Source organism: Penicillium canariense (genome assembly GCF_028826845.1).
Source record: "Penicillium canariense strain IBT 26290 chromosome Unknown utg000004l_segment0_segment0, whole genome shotgun sequence".
Lineage (NCBI taxonomy): Eukaryota > Fungi > Ascomycota > Eurotiomycetes > Eurotiales > Aspergillaceae > Penicillium > Penicillium canariense.
The window spans coordinates 12,818-34,663 of record NW_026622731.1 but is presented as its reverse complement, the minus strand read 5'-3'; the positions used below and the strand labels follow the sequence as shown (position 1 = coordinate 34,663).

At 36.9% G+C, this 21,846-nt stretch overlaps 3 protein-coding genes across 3 annotated transcripts; 1 reads left to right on the top strand and 2 right to left on the bottom strand.

Annotated features, from left to right (window-relative positions):
• Window positions 1-12,369: 12,369 nt before the first annotated feature.
• On the bottom strand, window positions 12,370-16,316 carry N7482_006368 (class V chitinase; the record flags this gene model as incomplete). The annotated part of the gene is made up of 4 exons (XM_056688493.1): window positions 12,370-14,727; window positions 14,800-14,839; window positions 14,895-15,051; window positions 15,131-16,316. The coding sequence occupies 4 exons, from the start codon at window positions 16,314-16,316 to the stop codon at window positions 12,370-12,372; spliced, it is 3,741 nt and encodes a 1,246-aa protein (XP_056540922.1).
• A 2,053-nt stretch (window positions 16,317-18,369) lies between these two features.
• N7482_006367 (uncharacterized protein) lies at window positions 18,370-19,265 on the top strand (the record flags this gene model as incomplete). Its single annotated transcript, XM_056688492.1, has 2 exons — window positions 18,370-18,758; window positions 18,818-19,265. The coding sequence occupies 2 exons, from the start codon at window positions 18,370-18,372 to the stop codon at window positions 19,263-19,265; spliced, it is 837 nt and encodes a 278-aa protein (XP_056540921.1).
• Window positions 19,266-19,525: 260 nt separating this feature from the next.
• N7482_006366 (uncharacterized protein) lies at window positions 19,526-21,211 on the bottom strand (the record flags this gene model as incomplete). The annotated part of the gene is made up of 1 exon (XM_056688491.1): window positions 19,526-21,211. The coding sequence occupies one exon, from the start codon at window positions 21,209-21,211 to the stop codon at window positions 19,526-19,528; it is 1,686 nt and encodes a 561-aa protein (XP_056540920.1).
• Window positions 21,212-21,846: the final 635 nt, after the last annotated feature.

Below are 21,846 nucleotides of genomic sequence, written 5' to 3'. Positions count from 1 at the left end.
GTTTTTTCACATTCTCTAACTCAAATTGGAACAATTTAACAACGTCACCAATACGGTCACCCATAGGGCTGAGGGTTGCAAGCAATAGTATCAACTGGTAGAGCGACAAATGACATTGAGAATTCCAGCTTATACTGTAAGCGAAGCAATAGCAATACAGTTCAGCGTAGACTGCGCCAAAACCCACGTTTGGGCCCGGACCCTAGGCCTAAGGCCTAACCCGCGTAGGCTTTGGGCCTAACCTAACCCGCAGGCCTATCCTATAGGGGTTGGTGGAATGGGTAGACTTCCGCAGAACCTAACTTAACCCGGACCCAACCCGGACCTAACCCGGACTGGGTTAGGTTCTAGGTCGAAGGTTTCGACCTAGCGTTGGGTCCGGGTTATGAATCTCGACCTAGTGTTAGGTTAATAACCTAAGTTAGGTTATAAATATTATAAATACGCTAAGACCTATAACTATATAACTTATATAATTTTTAGGCTATAATATTTAGTATTTATATAATAAGCTATAGTCTCTCTAGTATATTAGATTATTTACTATATTTCTAACGGCTATTAGAATTTAGGCTATCTATTACCTAGAGACTATTAATATCTTTACTATATTTCTAATAGTTATTAGAATTTAGGCCTTTTACTAGGTCTAGTAAATAGTAGAGCTTCAATAACTTTATTCTAATAGTACTTAAAGAGATTATTATCTCGATTCTTACGCTTCTTTTCTAATATATATATCTAGGTATAATTCTTTAGTAATAGTAGTTAGGATTCGCCGATTATTTACTCTCTATCTTTAGTCGATAAAGTTTTATCTAGCTCTATATTATTATTAATTATAGTATCCTATTCTTTAGTATTACTAATTAGCTCTACTTTAACCTCGTCAAGCTTCTTATTCTTCTTTTTTTTACTATTTCTATCTTATTATAAGAGAAGAACTTCTTAAGAAGCTTTATCTTTTATTTTTCTATATTAAACTATAATATATAAAGAAATATTATTAAGTCTTCGATTATCTAAGATTTTATCTATCTTTAATAGTAATAATAGATATCCTAAGTAGTATTAAAGAGCTATTTAATCCTAGTACCTATTATAAAGAAAGAGAGTATATTTTATATAAAAGCTATAATTACTAGAAAATAAGCTTAGTATTCTCTCTAGAATACTAGAGACCTAATCTAAATAATATCTATTTATAAATTAGTATAATATATCTATAATATAAATATAGTATAAATATATTACTATTAAGATATTAGATTATTTTATTAGTAGCTATATTTAGTTATAGCTTATTTTTATCTAATATCTTATTAAGTTTTAAGCTTAGCTAAGATACTCTCTAGAAACCTTTATTAGACTAATTAAGAGTTATAAAGTACTCTTAATATAGAAATAGAGCTTATTAAAAGGATTTATAATAGGTATCTTGCTATTACTAATCCTAGTCTTTTAAGAGGAAGAACTTAAACTTATTTATAGGTACTAGTATTATAACGGGCCAGTGCCCGGATGGCACTATGTGACTATGGCATACCGCTTGCCTTAGGCCGGTACTATATTGATCCGATTGTAAATAACTATAACTATTCAGCCTTTTTTATACTTCTTTCTCTAAGATTCTTGTCGATAGTTCGTAGCTTAGCTAGTTTAAATATAAGACTTATTTTGACCTTTTATATATAAGAATCTTCCGATACTAATTATTAATCGCCCCTAAAGTATTCGGAAGCTTTATAGTAGTAGTATAAAGTCTCTAGAAGCCCTAGAGTATACGGAAACCCCCTATCGAACTATATATATAGGGTAAAGCGGCTACTTTCGCCTATAATAGACGAACTAAGCTAGGAAGGAATACTTAAATAGGCTCGAATGCTAATAAATTAGCTAAGCGAATATAAATAGAGAATAGATATATATATAGGAGTAATCGAGGTTTATACCTTATATATAACTATCCTAGAGGGAATAACTACCCTAGACCTAGTAACTTATATCCCTCTCTTTATATTACTACCGCTAGCCCTATATTATTAGCCCTAGCTATATTTACCTAACCCCCTAATATTTAAAAAGAGCTATTCGGGTTAGCTAGCCTAGTAACTTATTATAGAAAATAAGTTATTAGTAGACTAAGAGGCTCTTAAAGATAACTTAGAATATATACTCTATATTTACTCTCGTTTAGAAGATAATATAAGTAAAAACTCTATCGCCTTTATTACCTAGCGTAAAGAGATATAGTAAGAAAAGCTAGAGGATCTAATCGACTAGCTTAAAAATATATATAGCGATCCGAACCGGAAGAGAAGGGTAACTTAATACCTTAGCTAGTTATAATAGGGAGCGAAATAATCCTTCGCTAAGTTTCTATTTACGCTCGAGAAAGAATTTACGGATTCGGGAGCGATATCCTAGCTAGAGGAGGCTAAGATATCTATCCTATCTCAAGCGCTTAATCTAATAATATATAATATCTTAGTATACCGAGAGATCCCTAGAATAATATAGGATCTTATAACCCTCTTACGAAGAATCGATACTAATCTAGATTTTCTTATAGTCGATATAAAGTATAAAGCAAGAAATTAGGGCTAGTCGGACTACCTTAAGTTACTAACTAGAGATAAAATAGACTAGACGCCTACGTCTAGGGTAAATAAGTCATCCTCCGAAGAAAGACTTTATATAAGATAGGCTAAATAGATTACTCCGGAAGAATTCGAATAATACCGGAAGAACGGACTCTATTTCTATTATAGCCGAGATAGATATAATACCTATATCTATCCCTATCTCCCTACTATTAAACCCGACCCTAAATCCTATATAGTTAAGGCTATTTCTAATAAGGACTAGAAGGAAGTAAAACTATCTACTTAGGCGAAGAAGTCTTATACCGCGAAGCTAGAAAAGAGTAAATTAAATAAATTAGAGTCCTCTGAGAATAATATAATCTCTAAAAGTAGCTCGGAAAATAAGTAGCTCCTATTCTTAGCTATAAGTAAGAGTAAAAAAAGATTAAAGATCTTATAAGAAAGGAATTATTACTATTTTATATCGATACTAGAGTAAATAGAATTAAGTTTATAAAAGCCTTTATTAATAATAGCTATACTAGCTATATAACTATAAATAAAAGCCTTATAAGATCTCTTAATCTCCTATATATCTATCTAAGTATACTATAATAGCTAGATAGTATAATTTATAACCTTAGAAGGATTATATATATAATATATTTCGATCTAGATATATATAGATATAAATAACTATATATATTCGCCTATATTATAGACTAATAGGATAATAAGATAATACTAGGTAATATATAGATAAAATAAGTAAATAGTTACTACTCTATATAAAAAAGATATCTTAATATCTATTCTACTACCTATAAGTATACTTACTACTAGAATAGGGTAGATAGCTCGATCGGACTAGTTAGAGCTAAAAGACTATAAATATAAAAATACTTAGCTAAAAAGATTAAAGTCTAGTATAAAAGAATCGACCCTTACTAATAAATATAAGTTAGAAAAGTAATAATAGTAGATATCGAGGTAATAGTATATATTAAAAAATATATAAAGCTAAAAGAGAAACTACTAAAATATTACTAGAAATAGATAGAAGTATTTAACTAAGAGTTAGCTAACTAATTACTACTAAACTAGCCTAGAATTAATTACTAAATCCCTCTTAAGTATAATAAGGATAGATAGGAGGAAACCCCTCTATATAGACCTCTCTATAGAATAAATAAAGAGGAATTACTATATCTTTAGAAGATCTTAATAGACCTATTAGATAAGAACTTTATCTAAGTTAGCTAATCGCCTATAGCCGTACCTATCTTATTTATATAAAAGCTAGGAGAGAGAGTTTATTTCTATATAGACTATTATAGTCTAAATAAAATTAGTATAAAAGATCGATACCTTTTTCTCTTAATCTAAGAGACCCTCTATAATATAAAAAGTACCTATTAGTTTATAAAATTAGATATTATCGCTACCTTCTATAAGATTAGAATCTAACTAAGAGAGGAGTAAAAGACTACTTTTTATATCTATTATAGCTTTTTTAAATAGAATATAATCCTATTTAGACTTACTAGAGTACTTATAACCTTTTAGTAGTTTATTAATTATACCTTTTAGGAGTTTTTAGACGATTTTATATCTATTTATATTAATAATATTATTATCTATTTAAGTAGTTCTTTAGAGGATTACTATTAGAAGATTAAGAAAGTATTATAGAAGCTCTAAGATATAGGCCTTTAATATAATATTAATAAGTTAGAATTTAAATAAAAGTTAGTTAAATATTTAGGCTTTATAATTTATATAGATAAAAGAGTATATATTAATCCTAAAAAGATTAAGGCTATCTATATATAGGGGATACCTAAAATAATTAGAGATATATAGATATTTATCGGATTCACTAACTTCTACTAGGTATTTATCCCTAAGTTTATAGATCTAGCGGCCCTCCTAACTAGACTAATATAGAAGAATATAGAATTTAAATAGAATAATAACTATAAATAAGTATTTAGTAAATTAAAGGAACTTTTTATTATAGCACTAATTCTCTCCTATTTCGAGGACTAAGAAATAGTAATTAAAATAGATACTTTAGGATAGGTAACTAGGGCTATATTATCCTAATAATAGATAAATAGAGACCTAGCCCTATATATCTATCTCTTATAAAAGTTTTTACCTATAGAAATAAACTACAAGATCTATAATAAAGAGCTATTAGTAATTATATAAGCCTTAAAAAAATAGAGGCTAGAGCTAAAGATAGTACTAAAGTTTATAATTATAACTAATTATAAGAACCTTAAATATTTCTAGAAAGCCTAGTACCTAATAGAATAGTAAATATAGTAGTTAATATTACTATTAGAATTTAACTATAAGCTATATTACTACTCTAGTAAGCTAGTAGTATATCTTAATATACTCTCCTAGAGAGGATAGGATATCCTTAAAGATATAACTAATAAAAGTCTTATAAATTAGTTCCGGATACTTCTAAAGAATATAAGGATTAAACTAGGCTATATAGAGGCGGAATTAAATAATAAAGATATACTATTAGATTTTAAAATAGAAGTCTCGCTCTTTAACTAACTAGATATATAGTAAGAATAGACCTAATTATAAATATAAGACCTAGTATATTAAGTTTACTTAACTATACTATATAAAAATAACTAATAGATTATAGCCGAACTAGGTATAAAAATAAGCCTTATAGAGTATTACTTAGATAAATAAAGCCTACTATATTTCTATTAAAAGATCTAGATCCCTAAAAGCGAGAGCCTCTAGATATAAATTATCTAGTAAATTTATAACTTATATATTACTAGATACCCTAGCTAGGACTAGATATATATAATCTTATCTAGATAGTTCTTTTAGCTAGATATAGTAAAAGATATATAATAACTCCTTAAGAACTATAATATCTATAGATAAAGTATAATATAGTATAATATAAAATATAGGCTTTTAAAGCTATTATTAATCCTATAGCGAATTTAGGCCGAGATTTCGATAGACTTTATAACTAATCTATCCCTATCGGGCCTATCCGGAGTAATAAATTACCTAGTTATTACCAATCGGCTTATAAAAGGAATTATCTTAATTAGAATAGATAAGATTACCTTAGAAGTAATTATAGATATATTCTTTATATACTTTTATATATACTATAGCCTCCTACTAGCTATTACTAGCGACTATAGAGTATAGTTCATAAGTATATTTTAGAAAATTATCTATAAAAGACTCTCGATCGAGCAACAACTATCTACGGCTTTTTATCTATAGATAGATAGGTTAATAGAAGAAGTGAATTAAGAAGTCGAACAGATCCTATAAGTATTTATAACCTATATATAGGATAACTAGACCTAATTACTCCTAGTTATAGCCGGAGCTATTAATAATCGGGATACTATATCTACTAGATTATTACTTTTCTTCTTTACCTATAGTTATTATATCGACCTAATTATATTAGATAAGAGTATAAATAAGGAAGAACTTATATCGCTAGAGGCTACCGGTTAAGCTTTTATAGAATACTTATAAGAAGCTATAGATTAGATATAATCCGCGATAGCTATAGCTTAGGAATAGTAATAGGAGTAAACTAATAGGAATAGATAGCTAGCACTAGTCTATAAAGTATATAATAGGATATAGTTAAACCTCTATAATATATATATATAATATCCTTCGAAGAAACTTAACTAGTTATATATAAAATATAAAGTTTTAGAAGTCCCTATACTTTATACTATATAACTAAAGATCCTAACTAGTATCTATCTAGTCTTTTATATAGATCTAGTCTGCCTAGTAATAATAAATCCCCTACTATTATAGATAGTAAATAATTTAGAGCTACTACTAATAGTAGTAGATAGCGAGCGAGAGTTTAAGGTAGAAGTAGACTACGCCAAAAACCGCAAAACCGCAAAACCATAAAAAACTAAACCGTAATTAGGGTGGTTTTTAGGGCCAATTCTAGAAACCGTAATAGTTCTTAGGGCCCTAATAGTTTAGTAAATAATGTAAACTAAGTAGGTCCTTAATACTATATATTTTATATAATTTTACTCTATTTCTTAGGGTATTTAATATATAATAAAGGCCTCTTTCTATTACCTTAATTTTTAAAGTATATTAAATAAGCTCTTTAAGCTATAGCACTACTTTTCTAATAGCTATCAGAAAAGGGCGATTAAGGAGCTACTATTTATACACTAGATTTTCTAACGGCTATCAGAAAATAGGGTTATCTAGCTACTATCTATATACTAGAAATCTAATAGCTATCAGAAAATAGGCTATTTAGCTATAGTATTAGCTTTTTAATAGCTATTAGAAATTTAGTAAGGCTATAGATAAAGGTTAATTCGCTAGTATTTATCGCTAGTAATACCTATATAGATCTTTATTACGTCGTATACGTTTCCGAGCTCTTACTAAAGTATATACCTAGGTACTATCCTCTTTATTAGAAGAAAGAGGAGGATCGGTACTATAGTTAGCCTTAACTAGTATATCCTCCTCTTCCTAGGTCTCTTTTTTTTAGTATTACTAATTAGATTAACGCTTATACTATCTAGTGTGATTTCTCTCTCTTCTTTTACTACTTTAATCTCGTCGTACGTAAAGAACTCCTATAGGAACACTACCTATTCCTCCTTAATATCGAACTTCGAAGTATAGAGAAATATTATTAACTCCTAAATAGTAGTTATACTTAACCTTCCCCGACGATAATAATAGATATCTCGAGCCGTATTAAATAGCCGTTTAATACTAGCACTAGTCGTAGGGACTAAAAGTATATCCTATACGAGGGCTGTAAGAGTAGGGAACCGATTAGTATTCTCCCTCTAAAATACTAAAGGTGTTATATCTATCGTAGCTATTTAATAGTTAGAAACCGTAATAGTTCTTGGGGTCCTAATAGTTTTTAAAGCGGGGCTAAAATATTACGTAGATAATATTCTATCGATATTTATTAGCTATATCTTAATTACTAAGCTATTTTAACTAGTTTATAACTAGTTATTATGTAATTTTATATAATTTTATGTAAGAATGGTTTTTGATGGTTCCCTAATAGGGAACCATAATGGTTTATAGTTTAGTTTAGTTTTTAGTTTTAAAAACTATAACTATTGCGGTTTGGTTTTTGGGGGCAAGGTTTGCCCCCAATTGCGGTTTTTGGCGCAGTCTAATTATTATTATCTTGTTAAGTTCTTAGAAGGCTTATTTATACTATATACTCTACTTAAATAGTATCTTATCCTCGGTAAGGCGATTTAGGAGTTTTATAATCTAACTATAGTTCTTTATAAATTATCGATAGAACTTATAGAATCTTAGGAAAGATTATACCCTATAAATTATAATAGACTACTATTAGTTAATAATTACTATAATCTTTTTAGGATTAATCTTAATACTATTAATATTAATAATAAAACTAAGGAACTAGATTATCTATATATAAAACTTATATTTATTTAGGCTTATCTATAGTCTAGCTTTTTAAAGCTTTTAAAATATTTTCTTAATATATTTAATATATTCCTCTATTATTTTGCTATAGATTAGGATATTATCGATAAAAATAGTTATAAAGTTATCGAGGTATCTACTAAGAGTTATATTAATAAACTATTAGAATATAGTAGGTCTATTTATTACTCTAAAAGGTATTATTTTATATTTATAGGATCTATATTATATATAGAAGGTAGTAAGGTCTTCTAAGTTAGGATCTATATAAATTCTATAAAATTCTTACTAGATATCTAACTTTATAAAGTATCTAGCCTTATCTAGCTATTAAAAGATCTTATTAATTAGTTAAATTAGATAATAATCTTTTTTTATAATCGAGTTAAGCTTATAGTAATCGACGTAAAACTAGAGTCTTTTACTAAGCTTCTAGACTATTAGGATTAGGGAAGTATAAAGAACCTTACTTTCTTCGATAAATCCTTATATAAGGTTTTTTATAATATAGATCTTAGTTACCTAAAGCTTTTTTTCTAATTATTTATAGAGTAGATAGTATTTAGGGATTAGGCCTTCTTTAAGGATAATTTAATAGTTAGTAAACTCTTAGTATAGTAGTAGTATATTAGAGTCTTACTATAAAAATATATTAGTATATTTATAATATTCCTTAGGAATAATATATTTTATTTTATATTCTTCTAATTAATACTTATATTATTTATTCTCTAGGATCTAGTTAATCTCCTTAAGTAAGATTAGAAAGACTTTACTACTATCTTTTTATATATATTAATAGAATCCTATAGTACTAATTATTATAATAGTTTCTAATAGAGAGATATAGATCTAAGGAGTTAGTTATTATCTTTCTAAAAAAAGATAGGATTATATCTTTTTTAGTATATACTCTATTTTAGCTAGTATATTTTTATAGTCTTTAGCTATAGTCTTTATTAGTTTATATTATAGTAAACGATTGATCTTTTTAAAAAACTAGTTACATTAATTAGTATCTTATTAGTAATTAGGATTAGGCTATTATAAGATTATCTAAAAAAAGATAGTAGATAGCTAACTAGCTACTTTATCCTATAGGCTCTATTCTTCTAGCTAGATTAATTAGTATTTTATATAGTTAAGAAAGATCTTATATTCTATAAACTACTTATATCTAAGGATTAGATTATACTAACTAAGATTAGTAACTAATATAAGTAAGTAATATTATATATAACTATTAATTATTAGTATTAGTTTAATAGTATAAGTAATTAGCTTTCTAAGGTAGTTATTAAACCTTTAGGTTAGTATCTCTTTTTCTAGCTATATCTAAGATATAGGGCCTACAAGGGCCTACCTATAAGATATATTTGATGTGGTCAAAACGGCTAGATATCTCGGCCAGATATCTCGGCCAGAAATCTTATCATGAATTTACCTCCTGCTACTACATAGCAGCTACCTATATCATAACGATATCATAAGCTACTACATAGCAGCCACCTATATCATAACGATATCATAAGCTACTACATAGCAGCCACCTATATCATAACGATATCATAAGCTATATCATAACCATACAATAGCAACCAATACTATGCAACTGGTGACAACCAGTGGCAACCAGAATCAGATATAAATATCCATCAAATCCCTAGCCAAATAATAATTGAACTAAGCTTCCTTTATATCTTTTCTTCCCCTTCTAAGTATCTTTATTATATCACACCTACCTATATTAACTGTCCTAATATAACTTCCTACGCAGCCTTACTGCTTGCTAATACTATATTACTAGCTATCTAAAGGCTTTTATAGCCTATAGGGCTAATTAGGTATTAATATATATAAATCTATCTACTCTAGTATTACTAAGTATAGAAATTAAGAATAAATATCTATTATAGGCTATTTAGGTATTAAAAGATAAACTATTTCCTCTTCCTAATAATTTCTATAGATTTAGTGTAAAAAGTAATAAAATTATACTACCTAAGAAAGAGACTTTCCCTAGGCTTAGGTATTTCCTAATTTAGAGATATTAATAGTAGTAAGGGCTTTATAATCGGCGAGTTCTTTAGTAATATTAATCGAAATAATAGTTATTAGTTTTTTTAGATAATTATATAAAATATATTCTTATTCGTAATATTTAAAATATCGATCTTCTTTTAGGTAGATCGCTTATTCTTTTATAGTTATTAATTTATAAGCCGGAGTAGTATTTTTATACTTAATAAAAAAGGATAATATAGGGTATCTATATAAAATAGTAGTTATAGCTAAGCCTAAGGCTAATTTAAAGATAGTTATAGCTATTTAGATATAATAAGATTCTTTCTATTTATAAAATAAACTTAGATTTAGGGCTATATACTAGTAGCTAGTAATAAATCTCTTAAAGCTAATATCTAAATTATTAAATAGGTATATTATCTAGGTCTAGAGTATTAGTAATAGCTTATTATAAAGATTATAGAGTTAGTTTTACTTAGGTTACTAAGCTTCTTTAGCTAAATAAGAGAAATTAATAAGAAAGTCGCTAAAATTATCCTTAGGCTTTATAGTTAGGTAGATATATTTATAGAGTATTTCTATAGCTTAGTTTAGGTTTAAGAAGATACTCTCGAGATACTTAATTATATCTTTTATATCGCTATATAGGTTAGATACTCTATCTCTTATTTAGGGACTAATATAGAGTAAGACCTTATTCTTAGTATAGCTTAAAATATAGTAGATTTAGTCGGACGGAGTTAAATAGTAGTTAGTATTACTATATAGCTTATATTAAATCTAGTTTATCTACTAGTTAAAATATATAGTTTTATTATTACTAAAGAGAGAGAGATTAGGAAATTTCGTAATATAGTAAGATATAGCTATTAGGGATTTATAGATTAATAAATAGTCTTATCTATATTTCTCTAGATCGATAACCTTTATAGTAAACTAACTAGCCTTTAGGGTAATAGTCTTAAGATCCTATTATATCTCTCTATATTTAATATTTATAGTATCTTACTAGTTAGTAAGAGTTCGAATTTTACGGTACTCTTAATAGAGAAGATTAAAGAGTTATTTAGGTATATAATTCTTAATAAAATTAAGATTAAGGTCCTTTTTAGAGGAGAAAGAGATTAGTTTATCTAGTCTTTACTATTTAGTAGATTTAGTACTAGCGATTATATTATTATTACTATTTATTTCGTACTCTTTAGCTAGGTTCTCTAGGGTCTAGTTATAAGACTTATTAGCTATAGTACTCTAATAGTATTAGATTATTAAATAGGATTATACTATAATATTAGCTTATCTTAGTAAGGGAAGGTTCGGTTCGGTTTAGTTAGAATTATTTAAGATTTATCGGTTTTAGTTTAGGGTAGGGCATCGCTCTAAATAAGATAGTAATAGTATACTATCTATATCTATATAACTTAAAGATAATAGGAAAGGGTAAAAAAGGATCTTCGTTATATATTATAATTATAGAAAAAGCTAACTAGAAAAGTAACTAGGTATATTTACGAAATAACGAAGGTAAAGAAGGAAGAAACTACGGAGGCTCTAGTAACTATCTTATAGAGAGCTTATATAAATAGGCCCTATTAGGTTAGCTCGGTCGGGTATTTCTATCACTCCGCGTCTATTAGGTGATCTCCGTCCATTATTCTGTCATGCGTTACACAGTTCATATAAAAAAAGCAAGATCCTGTTCTCTCAAGACGTACCGAACGGTCTCCTACTGTCTATGACCATATATTGCCCGTCAGCCCGGCCAGACGTTGCGAGCGGCACAGGACGTGTGGAGCCTGGTCAGAATGCATTGCCAGGCTTGCCGACCGGCGTAAAGAGCGAGATGGTATATCGTCAGTGCTATGTGCCTGTTCAATTGCTGGCGCAGATGCCGCTCTTGACTGCGGTTTTGATTAATCTAATGACGCCCGGCCTGCGTGGTGTAATCCTTGGACCAGCAGCATCGCTCACGCCACTCCCCCTGGGAGGGCGATACTGGGCTTTAAACACAAAATCCTGTTGGCTAAATGAAATGAACTCAGAACTCCTCGTCGCTGAGTTTAAAAAGGATTTTTATTTACCATTGGGGACATTCAGTGTGGTATGCAGAGTAATATGATTCTAGCCATAGCTCCATGCATTCTAGATAAACAACAAAGCTACATCTTTCACAATGCACAGGTCCGCCGTAGTGCACAGTGACTGGATTTCAAGTACAAAAGATCACCTCGAAATCTTTACGCCTTCCACTAAGCTTGCCTATCTAATAGCACCGTTGTATCAACTTTTCAACTTGGGCCATTCCACCCTTGACTTCAGTTCCCAACGCGTCAATATGCGTCGCGGAAATCGCTCTTCGGGCTTTGGCCGCGTTGGCAAATCCAGCTGGGGCCTTGATCATGGAAAGAGCCCCAGCACCGGCCAGAAGTATGCCGAGTACAGCAGCTGGACCATTCTCTTTGATGTTAACAACATCATATACGCTAATTCCAACATCGCCAGCGGTTCCAATCATTCTCAGAGAGGCTGCCAGAGTTCCAAGTTCCAAGGCCTCCGCTCCCTCCTCAAGACCAGGAATCAGGAAGAGAACAGCTGTCACAAACCACAAAATGGCATTTATAATCTTCTGCTCCTCGTAGTCCTCTCCAATGTCCTCAACACGGGACATACTCGTCACGGCTGATGATACCATGAAAACAAGTGTTGACGCTCCATCCACAACATCACTTGTATCCCCTGAGTATAAGCTGTAGTTGGCGAGCCCAGCCGTGAAATCCAGGCTTTCATGGAATGCAGTGATATTCGGCAGTCGCTTTGAAATCATGTCCTTAGGGTTATCAATTGTGTAATCCGTCTTCAACCATGGCTTTCCGTAATTGGTAGTGGTTCCCTGGTCCCCCGTAGAACTGTCATGGTATGATTCCGGGTCCATATCCCACCGAAGCCATTCAGGTGAGATCCCTGTCGTTGCTGTGAGGTCTTTTTCGAACTGTTCTTTGTCATGTACGCTCCAGTACACGTCAACGATAAGGCCAAGTTCTCTGTCATGAACACAACCTTTGTCTGTGTGATTCGTGTAGCCATCTGCATCTCCATTTTGAATGCAGTCGAAATATTTGGTATCATTTGCCTTCAAAAACGACTGTAGATTGAGGGGGGCAGATTCCCTGACAGCTTCCTCATACCAGCCAAATTTCTTGTCGTACTCGTCGTCCAAGATCTCTTGGTACTTTTTGAGAGATGCGGTAAGATTCCCTGATAATGCCTGCATCAGGTAGATGTTCACACAGAAGTCATCAAGTCCAGTTGCAGCCTCCAAATCATCCATGTTGTCAAAAGACTGGGTGCAGTTGGTCGGGTAGATAGCGTCCAATCTTGAGCCATCAGAATCTTCGCTGACAAACTCGGTAAGGTCAAGTGCCCATAGAGCAGTTCCGGCGAAATGACCATTTTGCCACCAGTCCAGTAAACGGGCAGTCCGGTTGGCCTTATTGCTGTAAGCAACCCAGGTACCACTTTCAGAGTAGGAGATAATCGATGCACTTTTTTCATCGTAGTAAGTGTTGATTTTCTCATTCTCATCAGCAAGCCACTCTCCAATCTCTGCATTTGCAATATAGCCTGCAGTTTGAGTACATTCGCCAGGCCTGGCTCCTGACTCCGGGCCTGTGAACTTGCATGTCGGGCCGTAGCAGGAGGGGTCTGCCATTCCGAAAGATCTCCCATAGCTGGCAACTCCACCGAAGATCTTATTGTTTGGCACACCAGCTTTGGTGATCATAGCGAACGCAAGAGCAGTTTCAGTCTCATTCACATGAGATCGAAGACAGGAGCCACCATCGCAACCATCCGATCCATTGGGCTTATCATAATCCCATTGACCGTGGAGATCATATGTCATGAAAACAATGTAGTCCACAACATCGGAGATCTTCTTGATTGGGAAGCCCTTGAGATACCAGAAGGATGCTGGGACAGCAACAGACACGGTCTTTCCTGATGGAAGCTTGTCTCGAACCTCCTTCAAAAAGTTGTAGTATCTTTCACCGTCGTCGGGATCACCGTGTGGAATGCCCGGGATATCAGGAGCCCCGGGGTATTCCCAGTCAAAGTCCAAACCGTCGAGGTTATTGTCTGTGGCAAATTGAACAACATTTGTCGCAAATTGGGAGCGTTGAGCATCTGTGACTCCCTTGCGGAAGATAGCGTAGGAGTCCAGATCTGTCGAGAACGACCAACCACCAAAAGACAGAACCTTGCCCTGATTAATCTCTTTCCCTGTTGGATCTTTTGGCTTTGCCAACTGTTTGAATTCTTCAAACTCGTCTTTGACAGTGCCTATATCAACCTGAAAGTCTTCGGTAATGTTGGCAAAGGCGAAATGGATATAGCTGTACGCGGAATCGATGGCAAGACTTCCATCTTCACCACCAGTTACCTCAAGGGTCATGATAGCTTGTGGATCCAGATTCAAGCATGGTCTTTGATTGTTGAACGCCTCATAATATGCCAAGGTGGCCGGTTCACTGGTGGCGTCTGTGTTCATTTTGATATAAACTCCACAATTGGAGATACAGCCGTTTGTATCTTTCTCGGCCGTGCCGGGAGCTCCAGTAGTAGACTGTTGACTGTCAGCCTGATTGCAAGTAGAAAATTTGGAAGAAAGGAGTATATTTCTTCTCTCAAAACTTACATTCGTTTGTGTGCAAAATTCAGGAGTGATTCCGCATTGACTGTTAACTGAGGTCAGTTATATTTTCGGTGAGTTATGGAATACTGAAGACTTACCCCCAAATATCGCAGCAAGCGTTCAAAGGACACGGATTGAGGGCCGAAATATCACCCCAATTATCTGGTCTCTTGGTTCCGTTTACCTGTGGCCCACAGACGGCGTTCGGAACGTTTGCAGGCATAGGTGGGTCACCTGAACTGATGCAAATGTAGCCTGTTATTATTAGTATAAGATCTCAGATTTGATACAGGCCCAGAAAGCTAGTGTTTTGAGCTCAGGAATTGTAGTTTACCATTCAAAGGGAGATTTCCGCAACCTTTCCATCCCCAGGTTTTCTTATTCCAGTCGCTGATATTATCAACAGTGACATCATGTGCGGCAGCAATTTGGCTGCAGAGATCCCCGTTATTGATCTTGTATGTTGCACAAGTTCCATCCTGGTTTGGGCTGGGTGCGAAACTAGGCCTAGTTCCAGCTGAGCAGCAAACGTGTTGACCTTTCTGTAAATTGCCACATAAAGTCGAGCTTGGGTTGTACTTTGTAAAGTCGGCAGGCGAGATACCGCAGGTTGCAGCAAGCTCCGTACAACTATGTTCATCCGTGAGTTGTATAGTTCTGCAGTCTGCACGACTGTGGAGTCCTGAGTGCGACTTCTTGGCATGGGCTTTCGCGTGGGAGCTAATATGAGAGCTGTTCCCACTCGGACGGACAACTTCCCCAACAGTAATTTCTGACTTGCGACTGTTCTTGTAACCTTGGACACATTCACCCCTGTTCCAGGCGGCAAGGGCTTCTTGAACAACAGACAGAGCTTCTTTGTTGTCTGAGTTTGCCTCAGATACAACACCGACAGTATATGCCGATGAACGACTGGCGTCACAAACCTGCATCATAGAACCAGAAGTGCTGAGCTCTCCCTTGCTGAGCTTGCCGAGGAAAGATGCAAGAATGCCGTTGTCTCTTGCTATAGCAGAGCCGATGTAAGCGCCCAAAGCAACTCCATTAGAATACCCAAAGGCAATGGTAGTATTTATTCCCCCAGCATTATCGAACTGGGATTTCACAAGCTTTGCCGCAGCTTCGGCGTGGGCTATGTATTGACTTGCTGCATCGCCGCGAGAAGCGACCTCCAGCTCCACATCCTTTGCTGTATACAGTTTGGTATCGGCGGCCTCGTTTTGAACCTTTGCAGATGGCAAGGTGTCATCAGCGGACAGAGAGCAAGCCAGTAGCGCGGAGGTTGCCTGGTTTCGGATGGGATTGTTGACAGCAAAGTTCAGAAGCATTGGCTCGTCACAGGTTTTGAGGATGCGAAGATTACTGTAGTAGCCCCAGTGACTGGAGTCACCACTATTGCAAGTTGAAGGGCACGCATTCCATTGAGTTGCGACGTATGGATCCGTAACAATATGGGAGGAGGCTGCGCTGACTAGGGCGGCCACTTGGCTAAACGTAGCCAAATGGACCAGCAACCCCATGTTCAATACAGTTTCGCAAGGCGGGAGGAAATGAAAGAGAAGAGAATGAACGAGTAAAAGATGGAGAAGTAAGATCCTGTCAAATGTCCACTAATAACACTTTCAAACAAGTATTTGGAGCATGAACGGCAGTATCTGAAAAGGATTGGCTTTGAGCCAGAGTGAGCCCTGATGATGGGAACAATGCTAGCAAATTCAGAGGCTGGCCAGCAGATATTTCATCTTGAGAGGCATTTTCAGACTCCACAGATATCAGCATAATTTCGATCCGAAATGAGCTTCGGCTTTATTCCGTGCTTTGAATGTAACTCTGCAATGCTTTAAGCCCATTCCAAGTATTTAGATTTCGCCCCTTGCACTCCGTACCTGCAGTAGCCCCAAGACCCATGTGGATATACAACGCTTAGCCTCCTGCCGTATACGAAGAACATCCGGAGCACTCGGGACAGGAAAGAGCAACGACAGGAAATGTCCTATGAGACTGCGAATCAAGGGACTAATCTCGCTTGTCCTGCTGGGATTGATTGAATATAGAAAATATTCGTTTGGACTTTCTTGAGTTCGGAAATACAACAGAATTCTCCACATTTGTAACATTTAGTGGAAGCGAGGTCGAAAGACCTTGAACTTACGTACCCTTAGTGCAAATCCGCCGCCCCGGGGGCCGTTCTCTCTTGGTGGTAGTGCAGTAGGGTGGTCGCTACGGAGTGTTTGATGTCTAGTTTTTCGTTAGCTCATTCGTCAGTTCTGAGACATGTCGGGAAGGGACTAGTTGACCGGGGTTAGAACCTGAAAATTTGCGGGAGTGGAGAACACGCTATTTTAGCTCCTGGACCCTTCCAAGAGGGGAAGAACCAACAGAATCAACTTCGTTTAGTCTGCAGCGGGCGGCCCCAACGCCAAGTTACGCCACAATTTGCTTGACCTTGGCGCCCTCTGATTGATGCTATTCGATTAATTTTCGCGCTGCTAACTATACAGTGAATTAGTTATCCATCAGTTAGACTTTACGGTGAGATCCGACTAAGCAATTTGTAAATGCTTCTTGCATTCAAGAAGCCTCCGCTCTTCACTCCGAGCGAACTAAGATTTCTTAGCCTATCTTGGCGTAGAATAGCCGAGTTATACTAGGCACATTATTAGTGTTTACCATTTATTTCTTTTTGGAAAAGGAGGTTTCTGGTATTGCTGGTTCTTGCTGTAGACCAAAAAACTTAGCCTCGAACATTGGTTCTTTGTCTCTATACCAATGCATAAAGATCATCCGTACAAGATACCTGCGCTTCCGCAACTCAATCTCGAATTCCGTTAGCGCCGACGCCCATCAATAGCTTACAGAGTTTCTGTGTAGAGCACTTGTTGTCTAGTCGTTCGGCCCCCAACCTCGGACGATCAGGCGCACGGACTTGAACGAGGCTGGACTACAGGCTACCGATGTTTCAGTAAACAACTGCATAAGATTCATGTTATGGTGTACATGGTTTGACTGGTCTGGGGCTAGCAAAACGAAATTAGAATCACACCCTCCTCTACCACCCGGGGGCTGGCCCTGTTCCCTGAATTTGGTTCATTCCTTGGCTCGGAGCGCTAGCAAAGTATGATCCCCTTTGAATGGTCTGGGGCTAGCAAAACGAGATTAGAATCACACCCTCCTCTACCACCCGGGGGCCGGCCCTGTTCCCTGAATTTGGTTCATTCCTTGGCTCGGAGCGCTAGCAAAATATGATCCCCAGGTAGAAAGGCGAAGCCGAGTTATACCGGCCAGGTAGAACAATATTCTACCAGCATGCTAACTCCCGACAACGCCGATCGCGAAAACGAGAGGCTCACAGGCAGGGTGAAACTCAAGGCGCAGAGAGACTAAGGAAATGAATATATCGAAATGGGTATTACATACAGCTAGGCTCTTTCAGGCGGACCCGAGGAGATGAAAATGAATTAGAGTATGATTGATTCCCAAGTCCCTCCACATTGCAAGTCTCGCATTCAAATGCCAGGTTAATCATATTTTCTTCCAAACCACGATTTCCGTTGGCATTTCTTCACCGTCAAAATGAGAACGATCTTATTCTATCTCGTGGCATTTTTTGCCCTTCGCATATCTGCCTTCGGTCTATCTGGCGCCTATGAGCGAATGTGGTACTGGTCAGCTTACCAGATGGAGCAGCAATATGTCGACGCGGCCAATCGAAAAATTGCTACGTCGTGCAAGTCGTGCTCCTTCGCCCAGTTCGTTACATGGATTGCTGATGCAGCGGATGAGGACACGGCCAAGTCTAAATTTGCAGCCTATAAAGCACAGAATGGAAAGGACTACGTTCCCGCCTCCGTAGATGAAGGGGCAAAGTGGCTGGATGACAACGGCATAACAAAACCGATGAGATTATTTCGAGTCATTCACAACGTCTATGATGTGCCCAATGTCTTTAAAGAAGTTTCAAAGTACGTTAAATAGCCCAGTGCGACTTACAGTTTTCCGAGCGCTCACAGGAAAAAAACAGGGCTATTGGCGCGATTTACAAGAGCAAGCAACCTGACCCCAGTCACCCTCCATTCAGTGACGCTTTCCTTGCTCGAAAGCGAGTTGATGTGATCCGTACTGCTGAAAGTCACTTGACGATCAGCCTGGCTCTTCGAACCCAATATGACGAAGCGAATGTGGACGGAACTAAACCTGTTTACCAAGGTTTGGTTAGGGATGACAACTCCAAGATACTTCCGAACGGCAAGGTTGTACCAGACTGCGATTTGAAGTCGGCTATCGATGCAATCCAGCAAGAGAAGAAAGTGACAGTATCAATCAATGATTACTACAAGGCTTATAGAGCTGGGACACTCAAAGCTTCAGGATCCGATGCGACGTCGAAGGACGACAATCATGCGGCGAATATTCAAGAGGTCCAGAGAGCGAAATACAGGATGCTGGGAGGTGTGTGCCGCAACGAATGAGCGCTCCACGGTAGGCGTTACACTAGTATTGAACTGAGTAAACATCAGATCTATACAGTAGTAATTGCCCGAGGCAGATATTATTGGCCTTGGAGGTTGTGAGCAATTGGCGTCAATCGTCCGCGGTACACGGCCTATGATTTTTGTTTCTATGTATCTAACACCTAAACTTGAAAGACTTTCATAGGTACTTGACCTCGCGGTACATAATTCTAGGAGGGGTTGACTGAAGCCATTGCTTTATTCAATGTAATGTACTACTATGTTGAAAGATCTCTGGCATCAAGAATGTCGTACATCTCCTGGACTTCAACGTGGCTTCTCTGATCCCATATCTTATCATCCAGCCCAATTGCATCCATGCCGAAAATTGTGAATCCCAAATTACTAGGCTCTCTCGAAAGTCCATCTGTGGCGCTCTCCCCCGATGTCAACGCGAAGGGTTTATCTTTGATCACAACTCTCTCGGCAGTTGAGCGCGGCGAATAGGTCCATCTCGCAGTGCGCATGTCATCCAGGTAGTACACACCGGATTCAAGCTTCTCCACGCTGGCTTTTCCAAGCAACATTATGTCGTCCAAGTAGTGCGGATTTGACGAATCCTTAGCCTCGGCATAGATATGCGACCCGATGACTTTGGAAAGTCGAGTGATTTTGGGATCGTTCGGGGTATCGGATGACCCGAGCAAAATCTCATCCCATGCCGCTTCGTAATTTGCGACAATACATGCTCGTAGACAAGAATCAATCATATCAGGCCTTTTCTGTGCGAGACGCACATAGGTCACCGGAGAAGCAACACTAGGCCACCAGATTCTGCGAGGAACCAGCGATTCTGGGGTATCAGGTGTGATACAAGTGATATCGTCACTGATGATGCGTCGAACATTAACTGCGCGCCGTATGGATACGTCCTCTCTGCTTTCGGGAACCTCCGGCACCTGTGTGCTCCACCATCGCGCCCAAAGGGGGTGATGGTATATCCCCAGAATGATCGCGTGGAATTCTTGTTCGATCATCTGTGGGCGTCGAAGGCGTACATATCGATCCACGTCACCTGTATATGCAGCCGATAGGATCAGGTTGTCTTTATTCACTGGTGGAAGGTCTGTCGGGAGAGGCGAATACAGAAGTGGCCAAAAGCTGGCCAAAGGCTCAGGCGCACCGCAACTATGATCGTCGACTCCCAAGTCCTCAGTGATGTTGAAGTGGCTATACGTATTGTACTCTTTCGGATCCCACTCGATGTAGTCAACAAGATTGACGCCAAGTTTGCTGCTGTTGTCCACTCCTGCATGAAGCATGTGGGCAGTAAGATCGGAAAAAACCGCCGTATCTCCATTTAGATGTGCCGGACGCGGGTTTTCAAGATTGACGGATCGATCATAATCATTCATTATCTCGAACTTCAAATGCTTCGACATTATTTGCTCGTATATTGCTTCGCTGCCTTTGTTCTTCCTTGCCAGGCTAGCGTCGCGAGCTTCGGCGGCAACATGAACCTCGGGAAGAACCTGAAGCTCCGAGTAAAGATCAAAATATCCCGCCACGGCACAGGCGCGAGCAGCGTGATATATCATGTTGGGATAACGCTTCACCAGATTGCGCAGGGTCTCCTGGGGCGGAGGCTCCGGGTACCAGATGCAATAGGGTATCTCGGAGGAGTCATTGATCTCCGGGATGACTCCGCTCATGATTGCACGCGCGTTGAGTGCACGAGTGAATTCCGGTGCGACACCGCGTAACTCGTGGGCGAAACCATCGTGGTGTCGAATGCCACGGATCACGGCGAAGCGTTGGACTTTCAGTCCGAGGCCACCGGGAATCTTTTGTCCGCGAATCGCGCCATTGCAGTCGTCTTCATTGTACAGGGTGATTTTGAGTCTTTTCTCCCATGGAAGATCCTCCAGGTGGAAGTTTTGCTGGCGGGGTTTGGATCTGCCCATTATGGGAGATCTGTGGGTTCAAGGTATTTCTCTGATGGGTGGGAATGGAGAGGTCGAGGAGGATGGAGAATCCCTAGTACTTAAATAAACTGGATGCAACGTTGACGGAAACTCCACCACAATCTGGGTTATTCGTCACAGTGCTGTATTGCGTGACAATACGTCGAATATACTTAATTTACCGGGGTCCGAGCGACTTTCGGAGACCCCCAAATCTACTCCTCCGCAGTACAGCAATATTCGAAATTGGCTTCCATGTTTTGCACGGAGAAACTATCTCAAGCCCCACCGCCAAGATGATGGTGAAACGGCTTAGGTTAATTTGGGTTAGGCTACAGGTCCCCTAATCCGTCATAATGGAAATGTAAGTTTCCTGACAAGAGGATACGCCCACACCTTGTTCTAAAGATAGAATTGAACACCAAACACAACTTCGCGCCCAGAAAGTCACATGACAGTGAGATTGAGAATAAACGCTGCCAGGTTAGGACCTTCTACCTAAGAAACCAACGCAGTGTCTACATCGCATGTTAGCTCTTCAATGCCATGTTGTGCAATTTAAATAACTTAGAAATATCGGAGTAGTATAGGAAGCTGGTATGAAGTTTCCCAGAGACTGGAATACCAATGACGAA